Consider the following 19,717-nt stretch of genomic DNA (forward strand, 5'->3'; position numbering starts at 1 on the left):
GGGAGGACGTGGGCCAGGGGTCAACGGCGGGATAGGTGAGAACGGGGGACAGTGAGGAGGTGAGCAGCAGAGGAGCGGAGTGTACTGGGTGGGCAGTAGAAAGAGAGCAGCGTGGCTCAGTGGAAAGAGCACGGGCTTTGGAGTCAGGGCTCATGAGTTCGAATCCCAGCTCTGCCACTTGTCGGCTGTGTGACTGTGGGCAAGTCACAACTTCTCTGTGCCTCAGTTCCCTCATCTGTAAAATGGGGATTAAGACTGTGAGCCCCATGGGGGATGACCTGATTCCCCTATGTCTACCCCAGCGCTTAGAACAGTGCTCGGCACATAGTAAGCGCTTAACAAATACCAACATTAAAGAGAGAAGGGAGGTGAAGTAGGAGGGGGCAAGGGGATGGAGAGGAGCTTTGAAGCCAAGAGTGAGGAGTGTTTGTTTGATATGGAGGTTGATAGGCAAACCACTGGAGATTTTTGAGGGGCGGGATGGAGGTTGACCTGCCCTGAACCTTTCTGTAGAAAGTTAATCCGGGCAGCGGAGTGAAGTGTGGACTGAAGTGGGGAGAGGCAGGAGTTTGGGAGGTCAGAAAGGAGGCCGATGCAGTACTCCAGGTGGGATAGGATGAGAGATTGTACCAACGTGGTAGCGGTTTGGATGGAGAGGAATGGGCGGATCTTGGCAAATTAAAAACAAAATCAGTAGGATGCTGTGGCTAGAGCAGCAGAAGAGGCAGCATGGCGTAGTTGATAGAGCACGGGCCTGGGTGTCAGAAGGTCATGAGTTTTGATCCCACTCCATCACTTGTCTACTGTGTGACCTTGGGCAAGTCTCTGTGCCTCAGGTTTCTCATCTGTATAATGAGGATTGGGACTGTGAGCTCCATGTGGGACAGGGACTATGTTCACCCCAGTGCTTAGTGCAGTGCCTGGTACATAGTAAATGCTTAACAAATACCATTATAATTATTATGATTATTAGGAGCAGAATTTCAGGTTCCTGTGGGCTCAGAGTTCGGGGTGCATCTGCAGCCAGCAGTTTTCCCCAGGTTTGGCAGAGGGAGGATTTGTCTCTTTCCCACCGGGCAGGTGGTGCAATTGGCTGCCCGTTCTCCCCTTTGGCCCTGAGCAGAGACCAAGATTTTGTTTATTTTCCACTTCATCTTGAGCAAATGTAAGGAAATGGACGACATGGAAAATGTCCTTCAGGAGAGAGCTTGGCAGGAATAGGTTAATCAGAAGCAGGGCGCAAAAGCAGTGCCCAGAGATGTCGTTTTTTATCCACTATTGTCGTTTCAAGAATGTGGGACAAAATATTGTTGCTTCCGTAATTCATCTAAGATTTCAGTCTTTCTACCGTTGCATCACCTTCCTCCTTTGAACAGTTTAGATACTCTGGGAAGTTGTGGAGGGAGTTTTTAGGCCAGTAGGTAACAGAGAAGCAGCGGGGCTCAGTGGAAAGAGCACGGGCTTGGGAATCAGAGGTCATGGGTTCTAATCCCGGCTCTGCTGCTCGTCAGCTGTGTGACTTTGGGCAAATCACTTAACTTCTCTGTGCCTCCTGTAAAATGGAGATTAAGACTGTGAGTCCCACGAGGGACAATCTAATCACCTTGTATCCCCCCAGCGCTTAGAACAGTGTTATGCACATAGTAAGCACTTAACAAATGCCATCATCATCATCATCCTTTCCCACCTTTTTAGTTCTGAATTATATTAAAGACATGAGTATCAGTCTGAGGGCTCTGGTGGCACAGCCCTCATTCACCCCCTCCACCTGCCTCTTTAACTAGGTACTATTTTCCACAAGCTCGGCCTTGAGGGAAAGGCCGCTGATGTGTCCAGGGCCCTTGTAATAATAATAATAATAGTAGTATTTATTGAGCACTTACTATGTGCCAGGCACCGTACTAAGCATTGGGAAGAATATAAGCAAATCGGGTGGACGCAATCCGTGTCTCACGTGGCGCTCACAGTCTCTGTCTCCATTTTACAGATGAAGTAAAGTGAGGCACAGAGAAGTGAAGAAACATGGCCAAGGTCACACAGCAGAGAAGTGTGGAGCTGGGATTAGAACCCTTGACATTCTGATAGAGCCTGTGCTCTATCCACCACGCCATGCTGCTTCCCCGAAGCATTGGCAGTGGGAGAAGTGTTGATATTGTTGGGGCCCTGCCACCTGCTCCTCTGACTCTTCGGTCATTTCCCATTTGAAGCACAAATGCTCCTGCCTTTCTGTCTTTTGCCTTCCCTTTTACTTTTTCAAGCAAGCGAGAAGCAGCATGGCTTAGCGGAGAGAGTACACAGGCCTGGGAGTCAGAGGGTCGGGGTTCTAATCCCAGCTCTGGGTAACTTTGGGCAAGTCATTTCACTTCTCCATGCCTCAGTTCTCCTGTTCTCCCTCCTACTAGACCGCGAGTCCTCTGCGGGACAGGGACTGTGTCCAACTTAATTCACTTGTGTCTACCTCATTGCTTAGAACAGTGTATGACACACAAAAGCCCTTAACATATATCACTTAAAAAAAGGTGTAGCCTTTGTCATATCCTCTGGTGGGCACAACCTTCTTTCCTTGGGAGTGAAGAAGAAAGAGTGTGTTCCAAGGACATTCCTCCTAAGAAGGATCTGGGCTTGTCCTGTGAACATGGGAACACAGTTTGAAATGAGTGTCGCATGTCTGGCTCCTACCGCCTCGCCGGAAAAGAAAAAATTGTGATGGTTCCTGGGATGGTTGGGGCCCATCTGGAAGGTCAAGCGTACCGCTAAGGGATTGAAGCAGGAATAATACCCTAGGGATGTCGTTCTCAAAGTGGTTCTCTAGGAGGGAGTGTAGCCTAGTTGACAGAGCACCGGATTGGGTGGCTTGAGACCTGGGTTCTAAACCCCACTTCACCATTTGGATGCTGTGTGACCTTGGGCAAGACATTTAACCTCTCTCTGCTTGAACTCGGCTCTTCTCTCTCATTCAACCCATCTATTCAACCTGTCCCCAGATCTTGTTGGTTCTACTGTCACATCGCTAAAATCTGTCCTTCCTCTTCCATCCAACTGTCAGTATGCTGATTCAAACAGTTTTTCTGTCCTGCCTTGTCTACTCCATAAACCTCCTTGCTGACCTCCCAGCCTCCTGAATCTCCCCAGTCCAGTTCATATTTCTCTCTGTGGCCTGGATCATTTTTCTTAAAAAAAAACCCCAAAACCCCTGCAGTCCATATCCTCCCTCACACCTCAGAAACCTTCAGTGACTGCCCATCCATGTCTGCATCTAACAGACGTTGGTTACTTTTGTCTTTAAGCACTTAATCAGTTCTCCGTCTCCTACCTTATTACCTTGCTGATCTCATGGTACAACCCAGCTTGCATATTCTGCTCCTTTAACATTAACCGAACTCCCTCTCCCTTCCTATCTGACAGACAGATCACGTCTCTCCATTTCTTCAAAACTCTCCTAAAATCATATCTCCCCCAAGAGGCTTTCCCTGACTACACCTTTATTTCCCCCATTCACCTCCCTTCTGTGTCACCTATTCACTTGGATCAGTACCCCTTACACACCTGATGTTCACCTGACCTTCATCCCCACAACACTAATGTACATCTCCTTATTCTCTTTTTTCCCCTACCTGTAATTTATTTTAATGTCTATCTACCCCTGTATGCTCCATTTGGGCAGGAATTATGTCTACCAACTCTATTATGTTGTACTCTTCTAAGCACTGATGAGCACACAGTGAGCACTAAATAAGTACTATTGATTGATTTATCTACCTACCTCTGAGGAGAATCTAGCATATTGCAATAAATCAGTCATCCCTGAGCAACCTCTTTTTCAGCCCTTTAAGAGTTATAAAGAATGTGAAAGATGTGGTTTCTGCCTTTGAAGGAGTGTATCAGCCAAAGGAATCAGTCAGTCAGTGGGATTTATTGAGTGCTTACTATGTGCAGAGCACTGTGCCAAGTGCTTGGGAAAATGCAGTACAATAGAGAGGGTAGATATGTTCCTTGCCCACAAGGAGGTTGTAGTGGAGAGGGATTGTGCTAATTTGTTACCACTTTAAAATCTATGGGCTTTCCCCACAGAATGTTAATTTTTATATCATATTTCTTATTCTATTTTAAGGTAAATGATCATTTGAAGGACATATTGGAACAAGAACAGAAATTAAAGGACCATCATACAGTTGAAACTCCAGGAGGTCAAAAGGTATGTGGTTGAAAGTAGGAATTTTCCTGAGAGACATAGTCCTCACATATTTTAAAAAATGGGTGGGTCATTTTTTGTAAATATCAAATGATAAGTTTTGTAAAAGTGTGATTAAGGTGGATTTTACAAAATGTTACTTCTTGTAGAACGGTACTAAGCAGATGTTGATTGGACAATGAAAAATTTAATGACCACAGTTATGTTTCCCACATTCATCCTTGGCACCTATCTTAAAGCAGCATCATCTTAAAATAATTTTCCATTTGTGAAAATAGGTAACTTGAACATTTTGGCTCACAGCCCAAATACATCACAAATCAGTTCAATTATGAAGTTTGAATTGTGGCCATATGATGTGCAAAACAAGCAAAAGTTTGGTATTCTTTTGAAAAATGAATTATATTCTGACATGGATGGCTTTAAGATTAGCCTTCTGAAAAGAAAATGGCTTGAATATGCGGTTTTACCTGTTGCCGTATTGACGAAGGTTATATAACAAGGAAAGAAATCTAAAGTGAATTGAGCCATTGGCAGCTTAATTCAATCCTGCCTATTCCTTAAAAATTTCTGTGTATTATTCATTGTCGTATTTATCGAGCACGTACTTGTGCAGAGTATCTGTCATTTACCATAAATAGACTGTAAACAGATGGAATCGAAGAAAGACATCCATGTGGTTTAGAAAAATTCCTTCCTAATCAGGCTTTCAGATGTTTCGCTTAAGAAAGCTTAATTATTTGTTTACTTTAATATTAACCCCCCAAAACTGCTTTCTTATTAACTTTTGTATGTGGATTTCATTATATTTCCATTCCCAAAAAGAAGTTCCATAACTGTGGAATTAAGGCCTAGACATTCTCCCACTTGAATCATGCCTGGATTTGCGTCAGCTTGCGGGCTGGGGGGCAGGGTTCTAACGGATTGGGATGGGCCCCAAAACTCCATCTAGTTCAGGCTTGATTCAAACAGGCCCCTCCAGAGGTTGGATCCCGTGCAGTAAAGAAGGGGAAGGAAGTACAGTGTAAATTTTTTTTTTTCCACACATTCCACTTCACCCCCATCCCAGATGCAGCTGGAGAAGGGCCACTACTGAGGAAAGCATATAGAACACTTCACTCTACTCTTTAGTCTCTTGCCCTGCAAAGGGCCCGAAACTCCTTTAAAATGTTGGAGCGGCTGCTGCCAAGTTTTTTTCACGTCATGGGGCAAACGAGTATGACCTTAAGGAAGCTGCTCTCTGTGCCAGTTTCCTCATCTGTAGAAGGGCTATTAAATGCCTTTTCTCCCTCCCACTTAGACTGACAGCACAGTGCAGGACAGGGACTGTGTCTGCCTTGCTTATCCTGTATCCATCCCAGTGCTTAGTACTAGTGTTCATCCCAGAGCAGGTCAAGGCTACTGGTTGATTGATTAATTAGTGCTTAACAAATACCATCGTCATTATGATTATTATAAGCAATTAAAGACTTATTGAAGGCACATCTCTAAGAGGCCTTCCCTGACTAAGCCCTCATTTCCTTTTCTCCCATTCCCTTCTACATCACCCTTACACTTGGATTTGATCCCTTTTTTCACCTCTCTCTCAGCCCAATAGCACTTATATTCATATTTATAATTTATTTATACTAATGTCCGCCTCCCCCTGTAGACTGTAAGTTCACTGTGGGCAGGGAACATGTCTACCAACTCTGTTATATTGAAGTCTCCCAAGTGCTTAGTTCAGTGCTCTGCACACAGTAAATGCCCAGTGAATATGATTGATTGATTAAAAATTCCACAATTATTATTACGGTGTGAAAACCAAATTTTCAAATTTGCACGATTCTATCTTCTGTGACCTCAAGGGCAAGAAGCAAATTGTACATTTTACATTTTTCAACAAATTATAACTAATTTGTTGATGTTAGGGACCTTTATGATGGGATTGCCTTGCCATCTTCCACTTCTGGGCACACTTTCTAATGCCAGAATTGTTTTTTTAATTGTCCTTCTGTAAACCACATTATATTCTGCATAATCTATACTTACTCAAAAAGCATAGTTTCTTTGCTTTCCTTTTTTCAGTAATCATTTCAACCCTTGGAAATTCTGCAAAGTGCTCAGATCTAGTACCAAATATTAAATTACTGTAGCTTTTCTTACTATGTGCCATCCACTCTATGGAGGTATATACAGGCTAATCACATTGGACACAGACTATGTCCTACACAGGGCTCACGGTCTTAATCCCCATTTTACAGATGCAGAAACTGAGGCAAAGGGAAGCTAAGTGACTTGGCCGTGGTCCCACAGCAGACAAGTGGCGGAGCTGGGATTAGAACCCAGGTCATCTGACTCCAGGCTGTGCTCTTGCCACTTGAGAATCTGTTCTCAAGTACATTTAGCAACTCCTCCAGTATGGAGGCTTATTTATGAATCTTCTGGCTCAATAACCCTGAATATTTTGAAATCAGAGGGGCTATTGAGCCAGAATATTCATAAATTTATGTTGTTTTACCCTTTCCACCTTCACGTCTTTTACCCCTACAGCTCCTACAAAGAAATTAGGTGACAGATTACTTTTTTTACTGTTTTCTTTCTCTTCACTGCCTATTTTTTCCAGGGGCACCCTAAATTTTTATGCACCTTCTTTGCTTGCCGTAAAGTATTTCTTTATGTGTGAGTTTCTTAAGGTTTTCTTGTTGCATATTATTATTCATTCTACATGGTGTTTTGAGGTGTGGCTCATGGAAGAAATAGCGCTTTGAAGATCTGATACTTTTAGGGCCTCATTGATAAGAGAGAAGAATAAATGATCATTGGTTTCTGGGAATCTATACACTATGTGTTCCCTCAGGTCCTGAAACAGAGAACTGTCGAAACTTGCAGGAGTCTTGCTATTCCAGTGCCTATTATTACTGCGTGGCCTGATGAGAAATGAGATTTCAGATTTCCTGTCCGAAGTGTAATCTGAAGTCATATCTAAGGGCAGCTCTCCAGGTTCCCCCCCACTCTCCTATTCCACAGCAAGACTGCTGCTAAATGCTGTTGTCCTACTGTTTCAAAAATGTGCTCCTTCCTCCAAATATTTACTCTGAACCATTTGCCTGTGCTCCAATCGCCACTCATTTCATCGTGTTTACTGCAGCTTTCTTCTTCAAGGCGTTGCATTTCCGGTGCCTTTATTTGGCAGATAAATCTGCTGATAAAATCAGCTTCCATTATGCTTTCTCCAACCACTGTTTCCCATTTCCTTTTTTTTTTTTCCCCTCTATTACTTTGGGCATCTGCATGGAATTTCCCATCACTGCTTCCAAGGCCTGCATCCTGCCCTACTTTTTCTGTTTTTTTTCACGCTCTCATTTCTCTCCCTTCATTCCACTGACATCTTTTTTTCTGAGCTAAGGAATTGTTTTTCCAGCTATGTTCACTCTTCTTCCAAATCTGCTTCTTCTAGAAACCCTCCCTAGATCCTTATGACTAATAATGGGCTGGCCCTACCGGGAAACTTTATCTTTTAATAGAACAGCTTCTCTCATACTTATACTGCTCATTTACTGAGCAAATCGTTTATGATTCTGTGCATTAAGCCTTTGTACTAGGAGGCGCAAGGAATCTGAAACTCTGATTCTGTATCAATACTAATGATTGTGGATCCTAAGCCCTCATTTTCCCTATCCACCTCCCCTCTGCATCAACTGCGCACTTGGCTATGTATCCCTTAAGCATTTTCATTCAACCCAACCCCGCAGGACTTGTGTACATATCCTTATTCTCTTCCATTTCTCCAATCTGTAATTTATTTTAGTCAGCCCCCACCCTCCACCGTAGACTCTTAAGTTTCTCATAGTTTAGGATCATGTGTACCAAATCTCTTATAATCTACTTTCCCAAGTGCTTAGTAAAGTGCTCTGCACATAATAATTGCTCCTTCAGTACCGTTGATTGATTGTTTGGTATTTCAGCACTTACTATGTTCCATGTTCTGTACTAAATACTGAGGTAGAGAGAGGATAATCAATCAATCATATTTATCGAGCTCTTTTCTTTGTGCAGAGCACTGAACTAAGCACTTGGGAGAGTTCAATATGAAAGGGTTGGTCAACTTGTTTCCGGCCCACAAAGAGTTTACAGTGTAGATAATCAGATTGGACATAGTCCATGTCCCACATGATTCTCCCGATCTGGGAGAGGGAGTCCAGGTAATAAACTCCATTTTACAGATGAGGAAAATGAGGCCCAGAGAAGTTGTGGCTGCCCAGGATCAGACAGCAGGCAAGGCGAGGAGTTGTGATTAGACTCGCAGTCCTGTGTCTTTTCCCCTAGGCCAGGTTATTTCTCTCTGCTTCTGTTTTCTAACCTTAGTACTCTATTGTTCTTCTTGTACTTACTGTTTTCCATATCTTTTCGGGGGGTGGATTTAACGTGTCCTCTTGCCTTATGTGAACATCACCAGTCCTTCGGTCTCCCCCGCCCCCATCATTCTTAGATTGTGGATCTCTCGGGGGCCAAGGACAGTGTCTGATTCTCTCCCTTGTGCTTTTTCCCAGCGATTGGTACAATGTTTTTGCACCGAGTAGGCATTTAGTAAATAGCGTCGCTACTACTGAGTCTCTGGAACTCGGAGCAAGCAGAAGTCCTGGCTCTGAGCGTGATTAAGGCCATGGGAAGGACCTAGACTAGCATGGGGAAGTAAGCCTTCCAGGCAGCCAGGCAGAAGTTTTGTCCCTTCCTTCCCTCACCCCCACCTCTGTGCCTCCACATCTGGCCCTGAAATTCGTGGAATACAGGATGTCAGAAGTAAATGCTGGCAAGAGGGGGAGAGGACGAAGGATGTGAGCCCCTCTAATGGCTGTGGTGGTCTTCCCGGAGCTCAGTCTCCCACTGCAAATTACCCAACCCACTAGGTCAACTGACTCCACGTTCACATTAATGCATCCAGTTTAATAAAGTTCCCTGTGGAGTTTCAAGCAGCTATTCAAATAAAATTAAACTTTTCTGTAATGCCTATCCCCACGGATTATTCTTTTGTATTCAATTTCTTTTTAAATTGGGGACAATTTAGTATATTCTGAAGAAGCAGCATGGTCTAATGGAGAGAGCACGGGCCTGGGAGTCAGAAGAACCTGGTTTCTAATCTCAGCTCTGCCACGTGTCTGTCGTGTGACTTTGGGCAAATCATTTCACTTTTCTGGGCCTCAGTTACCTCATTGGTAAAATGGGGATTAAGACTGTGAGCCCCATGTGGGGCGGGGACTGTGTCCAACCTGATTAGCTCGTATCTATCCCAGCGCTTAGCATATAGTGAGCGCTTAACAAATGCCATAAAAAATATTCTAGTTATACCTAGATTCAACTTCCTCAGGGACATTTACATTTTTCATTAGGGGGCCACAGAAATCCATTTGTGTGTGAGCTGCGTGAGTTTTTTTAAATTGATTAGAAATGATGAAGCATAGCCTATTAGCTATTCAGAAATATGGATGCTTGTAGTAGCGATACACATTTTAAAAATCAGCTTAATCGACTTTATCATACAAAAGTAGGTCATTACATACATAGAGCTATCCATTTGATCAGGTCGATGAGAATCCAGCTATTTAACTGATTGAATTGTTCTTGAGAACCATGGGGTGTACTCAGTAAGGGCACATCTCGTTTCCGACTGAAGGTTTACATCACTGGTGGTGACTTCGATTTCACAAGAGAATGTACTTTCTCACGGAGCCAGGTTGATCCAAACAGTGTGGTCAAAACCTGGATGTAACTGGAAATTTGTGATCTTCTATTTAGGTGGAAGAATGAGAAGAGGGAAAGTAATGCTGCAGTATGGATCCTATTTAGTCCATTTTCCCAAATTGCTGGAGTTGTGTTCTGAAAGTACCTCACATCATAAGAACCATGTGTCATACTCACATGCCGCCTGGGGGACGCAAAACCATTTCTTCAACACCACATAGTATTGTATCCAGGCACGTGTTGGAAGAATGTTCCCTAATTGTGCAATGGCATTCTATCTGAAACACAAAATGAAAACCCACTGAAGCAAAACTGACGGTTTTTAAAAACCGCTATTAGAAATCAACCCTTTTTCAAATCAATGAAGGTTGTGCTGCCAATGTTTCATAAAAATTAATTCTGATAAATTTTTCCTTTTTGCCTTTGCTTTTCTTTTTTCTGCTGCTTCCTTATACTGAAGTCTCCTTCCAAATGGTTTTGGAAACTGGTCCCTGTAAGTTTGTCCGTCTCCTTCACTTTACTCTAATTACATAAATTAGGAGGACATTGTCCTTGTTGTGCTGGTGTATTCATTTTATGTCATTTCATCAGTTACTGGAAATACCGCTTGGAAAGGTTTCTAATCATCCAGAGTAAGCTATACACGGTGAAAATATCAGCACAGGTACAAGATGTACTTTGAAAAGGAAATCATGGCATTATTCAATCCACTTAAATGGAAAAGTGTCTCTAATTCTTTTTATTTGTAAGAATTTCAATTAAGGTAAGGAGGAATTGCATGCACTTGAGAATAAAAGCTATTTGAAAGTTAGTCTTTTTTATTTCTTTCTTTTGATGTGATCCAGAGTATTCTGATGTTCTTTTTTGTCCACTGTAAATGTGACAGAGTACCAAAAACTCCTTATTGATCTAAGTGAGTAAGTTTTTCTGTCTAATAAAATCATGCAGTAGTCATCATAATTTGGGGAGGTTTTTTCTGCGTCCTTTTTGGGACTGTTGTCATCAACCAGGCCCCTTGGTGGAATTAAATTTCAGTTAAATCCATCAAGTTGACCATATGTGATTAAATATATCTTCTTCAACACCACGTCATATTGTATCCAGGCACATGATGTTGGAAGAATGTTCCCTAATTGCGCAAAGGCATTCTTTCTGAAACAGAAAATGGAAACCCATTGTAGCAAAACTCTTTTATCAAAGGATATTTTGTTCACTTCTCCTAACAATAGAATTATAGCTTGACTCCATATATGCACTAGCCTATATTGATTGGCTTTAGTACAGTTAATCAAATCCAGCTGTATGATACCAAAATAAAATCCTAAATAGGGCTATAAGGCAGTGGGACTCTGATGGAGAGATGGGGGCGAAAGAGTTGAGTTTGAAGGAAAAGGCTTACTTGATTCCTGCACTCCTGCTCCAAAAACGATGTTGGCATGAAATTCTGACATCAGACCAACTGCGACCAGTTGAAATGGATCCTTAACTGCTCTAACTGCTATAACCATCCCAACTTTAGAGAGAGATAACAGAAGTCCAAGGCACCCACATCGATAATCACCCCACCCTCAGCCCTTATGGTCATATCCATAGTTTATTTACTTAAATTAATGTCTGCCTCCCCACCTAGATTGTAAGCTGATTGTGGGCAAGGAACTTGTCTGCCAAATCGGTTGTACCACTTCTCTCTACTCTCCCAAGTACTTAGTACAGTGTCCTGCACTGCGTAAGTTCTCCATAAATTCCACTGATTGATTCATTCATTCATTCCCTGCCCTCATGGAGATCACATTTTGCTGGGGAAGATATGCATTAAAATGTTTACAAATAGAATAGAGTAAATGATGGAGGGTGCTAGTGAATATACATATACACAAGTGCTGAGGAGGGCCATCTATAAGTATATAGGTTCTAGAGGAGGCAGTTGAATTAATTCTGCGTGAGATGTTGGGAATTAATTGGGAAAGGACCAGGCTACTGCCTTGGTTTTTGAGCCTGTGGTTAATTTCCTGAACCATTGCAAAAGAGAAAATTTAAATCATGTTCCAAAATGTACTGCCCAAAATCAATTTTCAGTTTTCGAAAATCTTGTTTTCATCAGCTTAGCCAAAATGTCCACAGTAAAAGAGGAGCAGACCTGCCTACAAGTAAAAAGCATATTGTCATTCCCGTTTTTACACAACTTCACATCCAGTGTTAGAAAGTCAAGTAGAGTGGAGGGAAAAATAATTCTGATTGCAAGGAATAGCACTGATAACTACATAAGGAGAGGTCCCTTTGCTCAAGTCAGATATAATAATTATGGTATTTAAGTGCTTACTATGTGCCGAGCACTGTTTAAACACTAGGGGTAAATACAAAGTAATCAGGTTGTCCCACATGAGGCTCACAGTTTTAATTTATTTTGTTAATGAAATGTACATCGTCTTGATTCTATTTAGTTGCCATTGTTTTTACAAGATGTTGTTCCCCTTGATTCTATTTATTGCCATTGTTCTTGTCTGTCTGTCTCCCCCGATTAGACTGTAAGCCCATCAAACGGCAGGGATTGTCTCTATCTGTTGCCGACTTGTTCATTCCAAGCGCTTAGTACAGTGCTCTGCACATAGTGAGCGCTCAATAAATACTATTGAATGAATGAATAATCCCCATTTTACAGCTGAGGTGACTGAGGCACAGAGTAGTTAAGTGGCTTGCCCAAGTCACACAGCAGACAAGTGGCAGATCCGGGATTAGAACCCACATCCTCTGACTCCCAAACCCGTGCTCTTTCTGTTGAGCCACGTTCCCTTAACTTGATATTAAGCATCAGGTTTTAGGATAGTTCTTTCTCCCAAGCTATTATATAAAGCTATTATTCCCAAGAAATCTTTTGAGGATAATGTTGTTATGCCTTTTTTTTCCCCAATGGGGAATAGTGACAGGAACAGGAAAGACGCTGGGGATTTGTCTGGGAGAGCCCTGGCTGAGTGTATATGGATTGATAGAGTAGTTGCCCAGTTCATTGTGGAACATTCTTCACGTTCAAAACCTCATCCTTTGCTTAAAATTTCATTCAATCAATGGTATTTATTGAGCGCTTACTGTGTGCAGAGCACTGTACTAAGTGCTTGGGAGACTATAATATTAGAGTTAGTAGTCACGTTCCCTGCCCACCGGGAGCTTACGTCTAGAGGGAAATCAGTCAATCAGTTGTATTTATTGAGAGCTTAATATGCACAGAGTTTAGTAGACACAGTCTAAGAGTTTGGTAGACACATTCCCTGCCCACAGGGAGATACTAAAATAAATTAGAAAACCCTATTAGCAAATTTGACAACCATTCTTTTTTTTTATACTTATTCTTAATACCTACAGAATTTCTTAAGAAGCAGAACAATTTTCATTAACAATCTGGTCACTGTGTCTCTCCCTCCAACAATCTGGTCACTTTGGCTCGCCCTCCTTTCCCTCCCTGCACGAATAGCTCTCAGAGTGGACACTTGGCAGCAAGCCACATCTTGTTGAAACCCGTCCCCATTTTTAATACCGAAGAGATGTATTCACTCTCTTTACCCCCTTTCTGGTGTTTAACCCCAGTGTCATTGTAAATTGGAAAACGGAGTTTTTTTGCTTCCCATTACTATTATAAATAAAAGAGTTTTGAATGGCGCTACTCTCGAAAACCAGTAGACATTTATCCTCTTTCCTTGGAATAATAATTCCTCTAGATCTCCACGGCCAAAGCGAGGATTAGTTCTACTTCACTCCAATTTGCTAATGGAGCCATTGAGTCCGTAGTTCAAGTCTGTCCTTTTTTCACATGTGTCATTGAGCAAGTGTCTATTTCAATCTCTTCTTTTTACATGGCAGGCTCGTTATAGGAAGGAACAGACCCTGCTGAAGCAGCTGCCCTGCATTCCGTTGGTAGAAAATCTTTTGAAGGATGGTACAGATGGTTGTGCCTTAGCTGCCCTGATCCATTTCTACTGTCCTGACATTGTCAGACTGGAGGGTGAGTGTGTTCTCTAATCCTGGTAATATCCCAGTGCCGTATAGAGATCTCATTAAGAAATCCATTTTTATAGATTCTAATAAAGGCAGTTATTATTAAAGGCACTGCTATTGCGAACCCAAGTTCGGCCTTTGAAATACATTTTAGAAAACCTGACAAGAAATATTTCTCTCTGCTACTATCAGAAATAAGGCAGAGTTCACTAAATCGTCTGTCAAGTGGAAATCATGATTTAGGATGGCTCTCTGACTCCTCGACTCCAGAATGCAATAAATATAGGCATGGCTGTGCAGATTGAATAGTTAGTATTTATGACATGAAAAGTTTATGGATAAATAAAATTTTCCACTGAATGCATTAAACTCAAAATAAGTTATTTAGAAGACAGTTGGATGTTCACTTCTTCAGCCTTAGATATTCAATATATTATGCAGAGAATTGAAATGTAATTAGCATAATGTAGTAGTTAGTCTTCTAGGGTTCTTGAACGTTCAAAAAGAATGCTAGGTATATTTTTATCACTGTGTGTTTCTGATTGAGAATTCGTACCAGAGAAGTGAATTTCAGATCATTTAGCAAATGATTTTATCATAAAATTGATGTTAATCCGTTTTCCCTTTTCTTCATCTTCAAGATATTTGTTTGAAGGAGACTATGTCATTGGCTGATAGTCTATATAATCTGCAGCTGATCCAAGAATTTTGCCAGGAGTATTTGAACCAGTGCTGCCATTTCACTCTTGAAGATATGCTCTATGCTTCTTCATCAATAAAAGTAAGCAATAACCGATTCTCTTGCTCAGTAGCATTAAAAACCTTATCTAGTAATAATCCATTGAACAGATATGTGTAAAGGCACCCTAAATTAAATCCTCCTGAGGTTTCCAAAGGTAGTAAATAGAAATCAAGTAAATCGTAGTAGGGGTCAGAAATATTTTCTGCAGTTTTCATTGTTTGTTTTTGCTTCTGTATTTCCAAGTGCTCTTTTTCCTCTCTATAAACATACGTCCGTATGTCTATAAGAGAGTGTGGAAAAGGGCTGGCAAACGCGGATAGCCAACAGTAACCACAGCTGCCTTGTGCACTACGACATTGCATCGGCGTTGTCCCATGGAAGCTTTGTGTGCATTTGACAGTGTGTTGGTACCCCCTGCCCGCCTTCTTGCTGATGAAATTCTCTTCCCGAGCAGCAACACAGCTGGCTGGGATGAAAGGTGTTGAGCAAATGGTGACGGGGGCCGACCGAGGGTGTCGTGTGGGGCCTCGACCATGAATTTAAGGCCCTCTAACCTTGGGCAGGGGTTCATCATTGCCCACCAGTGGCGATTTCAGTTTTCTTCTCACGTGACAGCTCTGTCCCTCTTGTGTGATCGAGCAGCTCCCCTTCATCCAAAGAAGGGGAAGAAAAAATCTTCCCACCCCCTCCAAACCGCTTGCTTCCGAGCCCCAGCCAACTGGTCGCCCAGCCCCGCTGTAAGAGATTGAAAAGTCCCATCATAGCTTCTGCCAATGTTCAGACACCGTGAGACAGTAACAACTGTCAGAGAGGGACCAGCGAGCCTCACCTCACAACTGATCTGATGAGGCATCAGTAAAGCAGGACTGAATGAAGCATGGCCGCCCAACAGATTTAGCTGAAAGGAAGCGGTTGTAGGTTGTGTTCTCTTTATTGGATTGGTAAACTGCTTCAAAAGCAGCGGCAGGCTGCTTGTTAGTGGAAAAACTTGGGTTCTAATCCTGGCTCCACCACCCGACTGTTGCAAAACCACTTCTCCGTGCCTCGGTTTCCTCACCTGTAAAGTGACTCTTCTCCCTTCCACCAGACTGATTCCTGTGGGAGACAGGGACTGTGTCCGGTCGGATTTGTATCGTAGCTTCCCCAGCCTTTAGCACAGCGCCTGGCCCCGGAAGCGCTTAACAAATACCAAGTTATCGTTATCAGCTTCGTGACATGAACATCGCTTCAAAACATTCAGTTCAATCCCGAGGGGAATCAGCAATCACTCGATAGTATTAGCGTGGATCTAATGTAATCCTACCATGCCACCTTCAAGTTCATCAGTCTGGGCCACTTTTGTGTCGGAGTCGGTTTTGATTTCGAGGCCCAACCTGGTCTTAGGAAGGCAGAGCAAAGGCAAACAGTTTTTTTCTCGGTCAGCAACACTGGGACCCTCCTTCTGTCAGATCCACCCCGTCCTCTCCATCCAAACTGTTACCACCCCGGTATAAGCTTTCGTTGTGCTACAGCTAGTCTATACCATTGACCTCTTCATCTGTCTCCCAGCCTCATTTGTCTTCCCCGCTTTCTCTCTCCTTCCCTCACCCCTGCAATGAAAATCTAAGCTCCTTTTGGGTAGGGAGCTTGTAAATTCTGTCTTCTCTACTTCTCAAGCACCTAGCACAGTGATTTGCAACGTGGCTCAGTGGAAAGAGCCCGGGCTTGGGAGTCAGAGGTCATGGGTTCGAATCCTGGCTCTGCAACTTGTCAGCTGTTTGACTGTGGGCAAGTCACTTAATTTCTCTGTGCCTCACTTACCTCATCTGTAAAATGAGGATTAACTGTGAGCCTCACATGGGACAACCTGATTACCCAGTATCTACCCTAGCGCTTAGAATAGTGCTCTGCACATAGTAAGCGCTTAACAAATACCAGCATTATTATTATTATTATTTGCACCAAGTAGACACTCAATCCACTCAGTTCGATTGGATCGAACACACTGCTTCGGCTGACAGCAAGACACAAAAAACGTACGTCTGAGCACGTACCTGCAGTACGTACCTACGTTTACCTGCAGTCTAGTAGATCGGGCCATTTTACAGCCATGTGACATGCTCTGTGAGAATGCTAGAGAACGTGCAGGCTCGTCTGTTCTTCACCTCCAGTGACAGCGATGCCTAACTGCTGCTGGCTACCGCCCTAATCATTATCAGGTGTGGCTTCACAACAGAAACTGGGTTGTAAAAAAAACAATTTTTTTTAGAAGTGGCCTTCCTGCATTTCCAAACAAATAGTACAGATTCAGTAATGTCTGATGAAGTTCCTTGTGGACCGGGGATATGTATACCATCTCTGTTATATTGTACTCTCCCAAGTTCAGTGCTCTGCACAGAGTAAGTACTCAATAAATGTGATTGATGCAGGAGAAGAGTGGTGAATGGCAAAAACTAAGGAGCTGCCATGCCAGTACCAACTTAAAACAAGAACTGCAAGACGTCTCTTAAAGAGCTCCTTGTCAGCCTGTGGACTGACAGAATCCAGTGGTGCTAATTCATTCATTCATTCATTCAATAGTATTTATTGAGCGCTTACTATGTGCAGAGCACTGTACTAAGCGCTTGGAATGAACAGGTCGGCAACAGATAGAGACAGTCCCTGCCATTTGACAGGCTTACAGTCTAATCGGGAGAGACAGACAGACAGGAACAATGGCAATAAATAGAGTCAAGGGGAAGAACATCTCGTAAAAACAATGGCAACTAAATAGAATCAAGGCGATGTACATTTCATTAACAAAATAAATAGGGTAATGAAAATATATACAGTTGAGCAGACGAGTACAGTGCTGAGGGGATGGGAAGGTAGAGGGGGAGGAGCAGAGGGAAATGGGGGGAAAAGAGGGTTAAGCTGCGGAGAGGTGAAGGAGGGGCGGTAGAGGGAGAAGGGGAGCTCAGTCTGGGAAGGCCTCTTGGAGGAGGTGAGTTTTAAGTAGGGTTTTGAAGAGGGGAAGAGAATGAGTTTGGCGGAGGTGAGGAGGGAGGGCATTCCAGGACCGCGGGAGGACGTGGACCAGGGGTGGACGGCGGGATAGGCGAGACCGAGGGACGGTGAGGAGGTGGGCGGTGGAGGAGCGGAGCGTGCAGGGTGGGCGGTAGAAAGAAGGGAGGAGAGGTAGGAAGGGGCAAGGTGACGGAGAGCCTTGAAGCCTAGAGTGAGGAGTTTTTGTTTGGAGCGGAGGTTGATAGGCAACCACTGGAGGTGTTTAAGAAGGGGAGTGACATGCCCAGATCGTTTCTGCAGGAAGATGAGCCGGGCAGCGGAGTGAAGAATAGAATGGAGCGGGGAGAGAGAGGAGGAGGGGAGATCAGAGAGAAGGCTGACACAGTAGTCTAGCCGGGATATAACAAGAGCCCGTAGCAGTAAGGTAGCCATTTGGGTGGAGAGGAAAGGGCGGATCTTGGCGATATTGTAGAAGTGAAACCGGCAGGTCTCGGTAATGGATAGGATGTGTGGGGTGAACGAGAGAGACGAGTCAAGGATGACACCGAGATTGCGGGCCCGAGAGATGGGAAGGATGGTCATGCCATCCACGATGATAGGGAAGTCTGGGAGAGGACCGGGCTTGGGAGGGAAGATGAGGAGCTCAGTCTTGCTCATGTTGAGTTTTAGGTGGCGGGCCGACATCCAGGTGGAGGCATCTTGGAGGCAGGAGGAGATGCGAGCCTGAAGGGAGGGGGAGAGGACAGGGGCAGAGATGTAGATCTGCGTGTCATCTGCGTATAGATGGTAGTCAAAGCCGTGAGAGCGAATGAGTTCACCACCCAAGTGACCTATCACAACTGCTTATTGAATGCACCGGAGCTAGGGACAGGAGAAATAATAATAATAATTGTGGTATCCATTAAGTGCTAACTATGTGCCTGGCACTGCACTAAGCGCTGGGGTGGGTATAAGCAAATTAGGTTGGACGCAGGCCCTGTCCAACGTAGGGCTCACAGTCTTAAACCCCATTTTGCAGATGAGGTAACCAAGGCCCTGAAGTGACTTATCCAGGGCCACAGAGCAGACAAGTGACAGAAACGGGATTAGAACCCATGACCTTTTGGATCCCAGGCCTGTGCTGTATCCACTGTGCCGGGCTGCTTCAGCTGAACACTTCAGCCCAGTTCTCAAATGTCTATCAGTGGTCTGGGATGCTGCTGTCGGTGACCCGGAATGGTTTCCTATAATCAGTCTTCCTGCACTTTCATCAGCTGGGTCAGACTTAGTGAAGGCATCAGACCCATTTTCAGATAGGCCACTCTTCCAGACGTAGGGACCGCAAAGGTGGACCTGCGAGTTGGGCTCAAGCCTCTAGCACACTTGCTGATCGTTGCGTGATCTGAGAACAAGAAGTTCCCAAGGAGTTCAAAAAAGCCCACATCTGTGTGAGGGGGAAAGGTGATCTTGCCTCATGTGAAACTCTCCTGGCCACTGCTGGAAAGGTTCTTGTCACACTAAGGTAGAATCTTCTCCCACTCCCTTCTATACCGCCCTTACACGTAATAATAATAGTATTTGTTAAGTGCTTACAATGTGCCAAGCACTTTTCGAAGCCCTGGGGTAGATATAAGGTAATCAGGTTGTCCCAGGTGGGGCACACAGTCTTAATCCCCGTTTACAAGTGACGTAAGTGAGGCACAAGAAGTGAAGTGGCTTGCCCGACGTCACACAGCGGACAAGTTGTGGAGCGGGGATTAAAACCCACATCCTCGGACTCTCAAGCCCGTGCTCTTTCCACTAAGCCATGCTGCTTCACTTGGATTTGCACCTTTCCATTGACCCCACCCTCAGCCCCCCAGCACTTAAATACGTCCCAGTGATTTACTTACTTCTATTAATGTCTGTCTTCCCCTCTTGACTGTAAGCTCGTTGTAGGCAGGGAACATAGCTACCAACCCTGTTCTCCTGTACTCTCCCAAGCACTTAATGTAGAGTTCTGTACACAGTAAGATCTCAGTAAATGTGATTGATTAATTAGCTGGCAGAAACATTATTTCTGAAAGCCAATCCAACTTCTGATCTGAACTCAGTGCCAGTGACATGATTTT

The 19,717-nt window shown here is 43.7% G+C and overlaps 1 protein-coding gene across 4 annotated transcripts in view; it reads left to right on the forward strand.

The window, feature by feature from the left end:
• CAMSAP2 (calmodulin regulated spectrin associated protein family member 2) overlaps window positions 1-19,717 on the forward strand; it is a 140,445-nt gene that overhangs the window by 71,810 nt on the left and 48,918 nt on the right. For 2 of the 4 annotated variants that reach the window (XM_029062208.2, XM_029062209.1), the window contains exons 4-7: window positions 4,112-4,195; window positions 10,374-10,406; window positions 13,766-13,907; window positions 14,542-14,681. In XM_029062208.2, the coding sequence (XP_028918041.1) occupies window positions 4,112-4,195; window positions 10,374-10,406; window positions 13,766-13,907; window positions 14,542-14,681 (399 nt within the window). The remainder of the gene's footprint in view (window positions 1-4,111; window positions 4,196-10,373; window positions 10,407-13,765; window positions 13,908-14,541; window positions 14,682-19,717) is intronic. The other 2 variants (XM_029062211.1, XM_029062212.1) reach the window with 1 other exon arrangement.

The sequence above is a fragment of the Ornithorhynchus anatinus genome, chromosome 4 (genome assembly GCF_004115215.2).
Source record: "Ornithorhynchus anatinus isolate Pmale09 chromosome 4, mOrnAna1.pri.v4, whole genome shotgun sequence".
Taxonomy (NCBI): Eukaryota; Metazoa; Chordata; class Mammalia; order Monotremata; family Ornithorhynchidae; genus Ornithorhynchus; species Ornithorhynchus anatinus.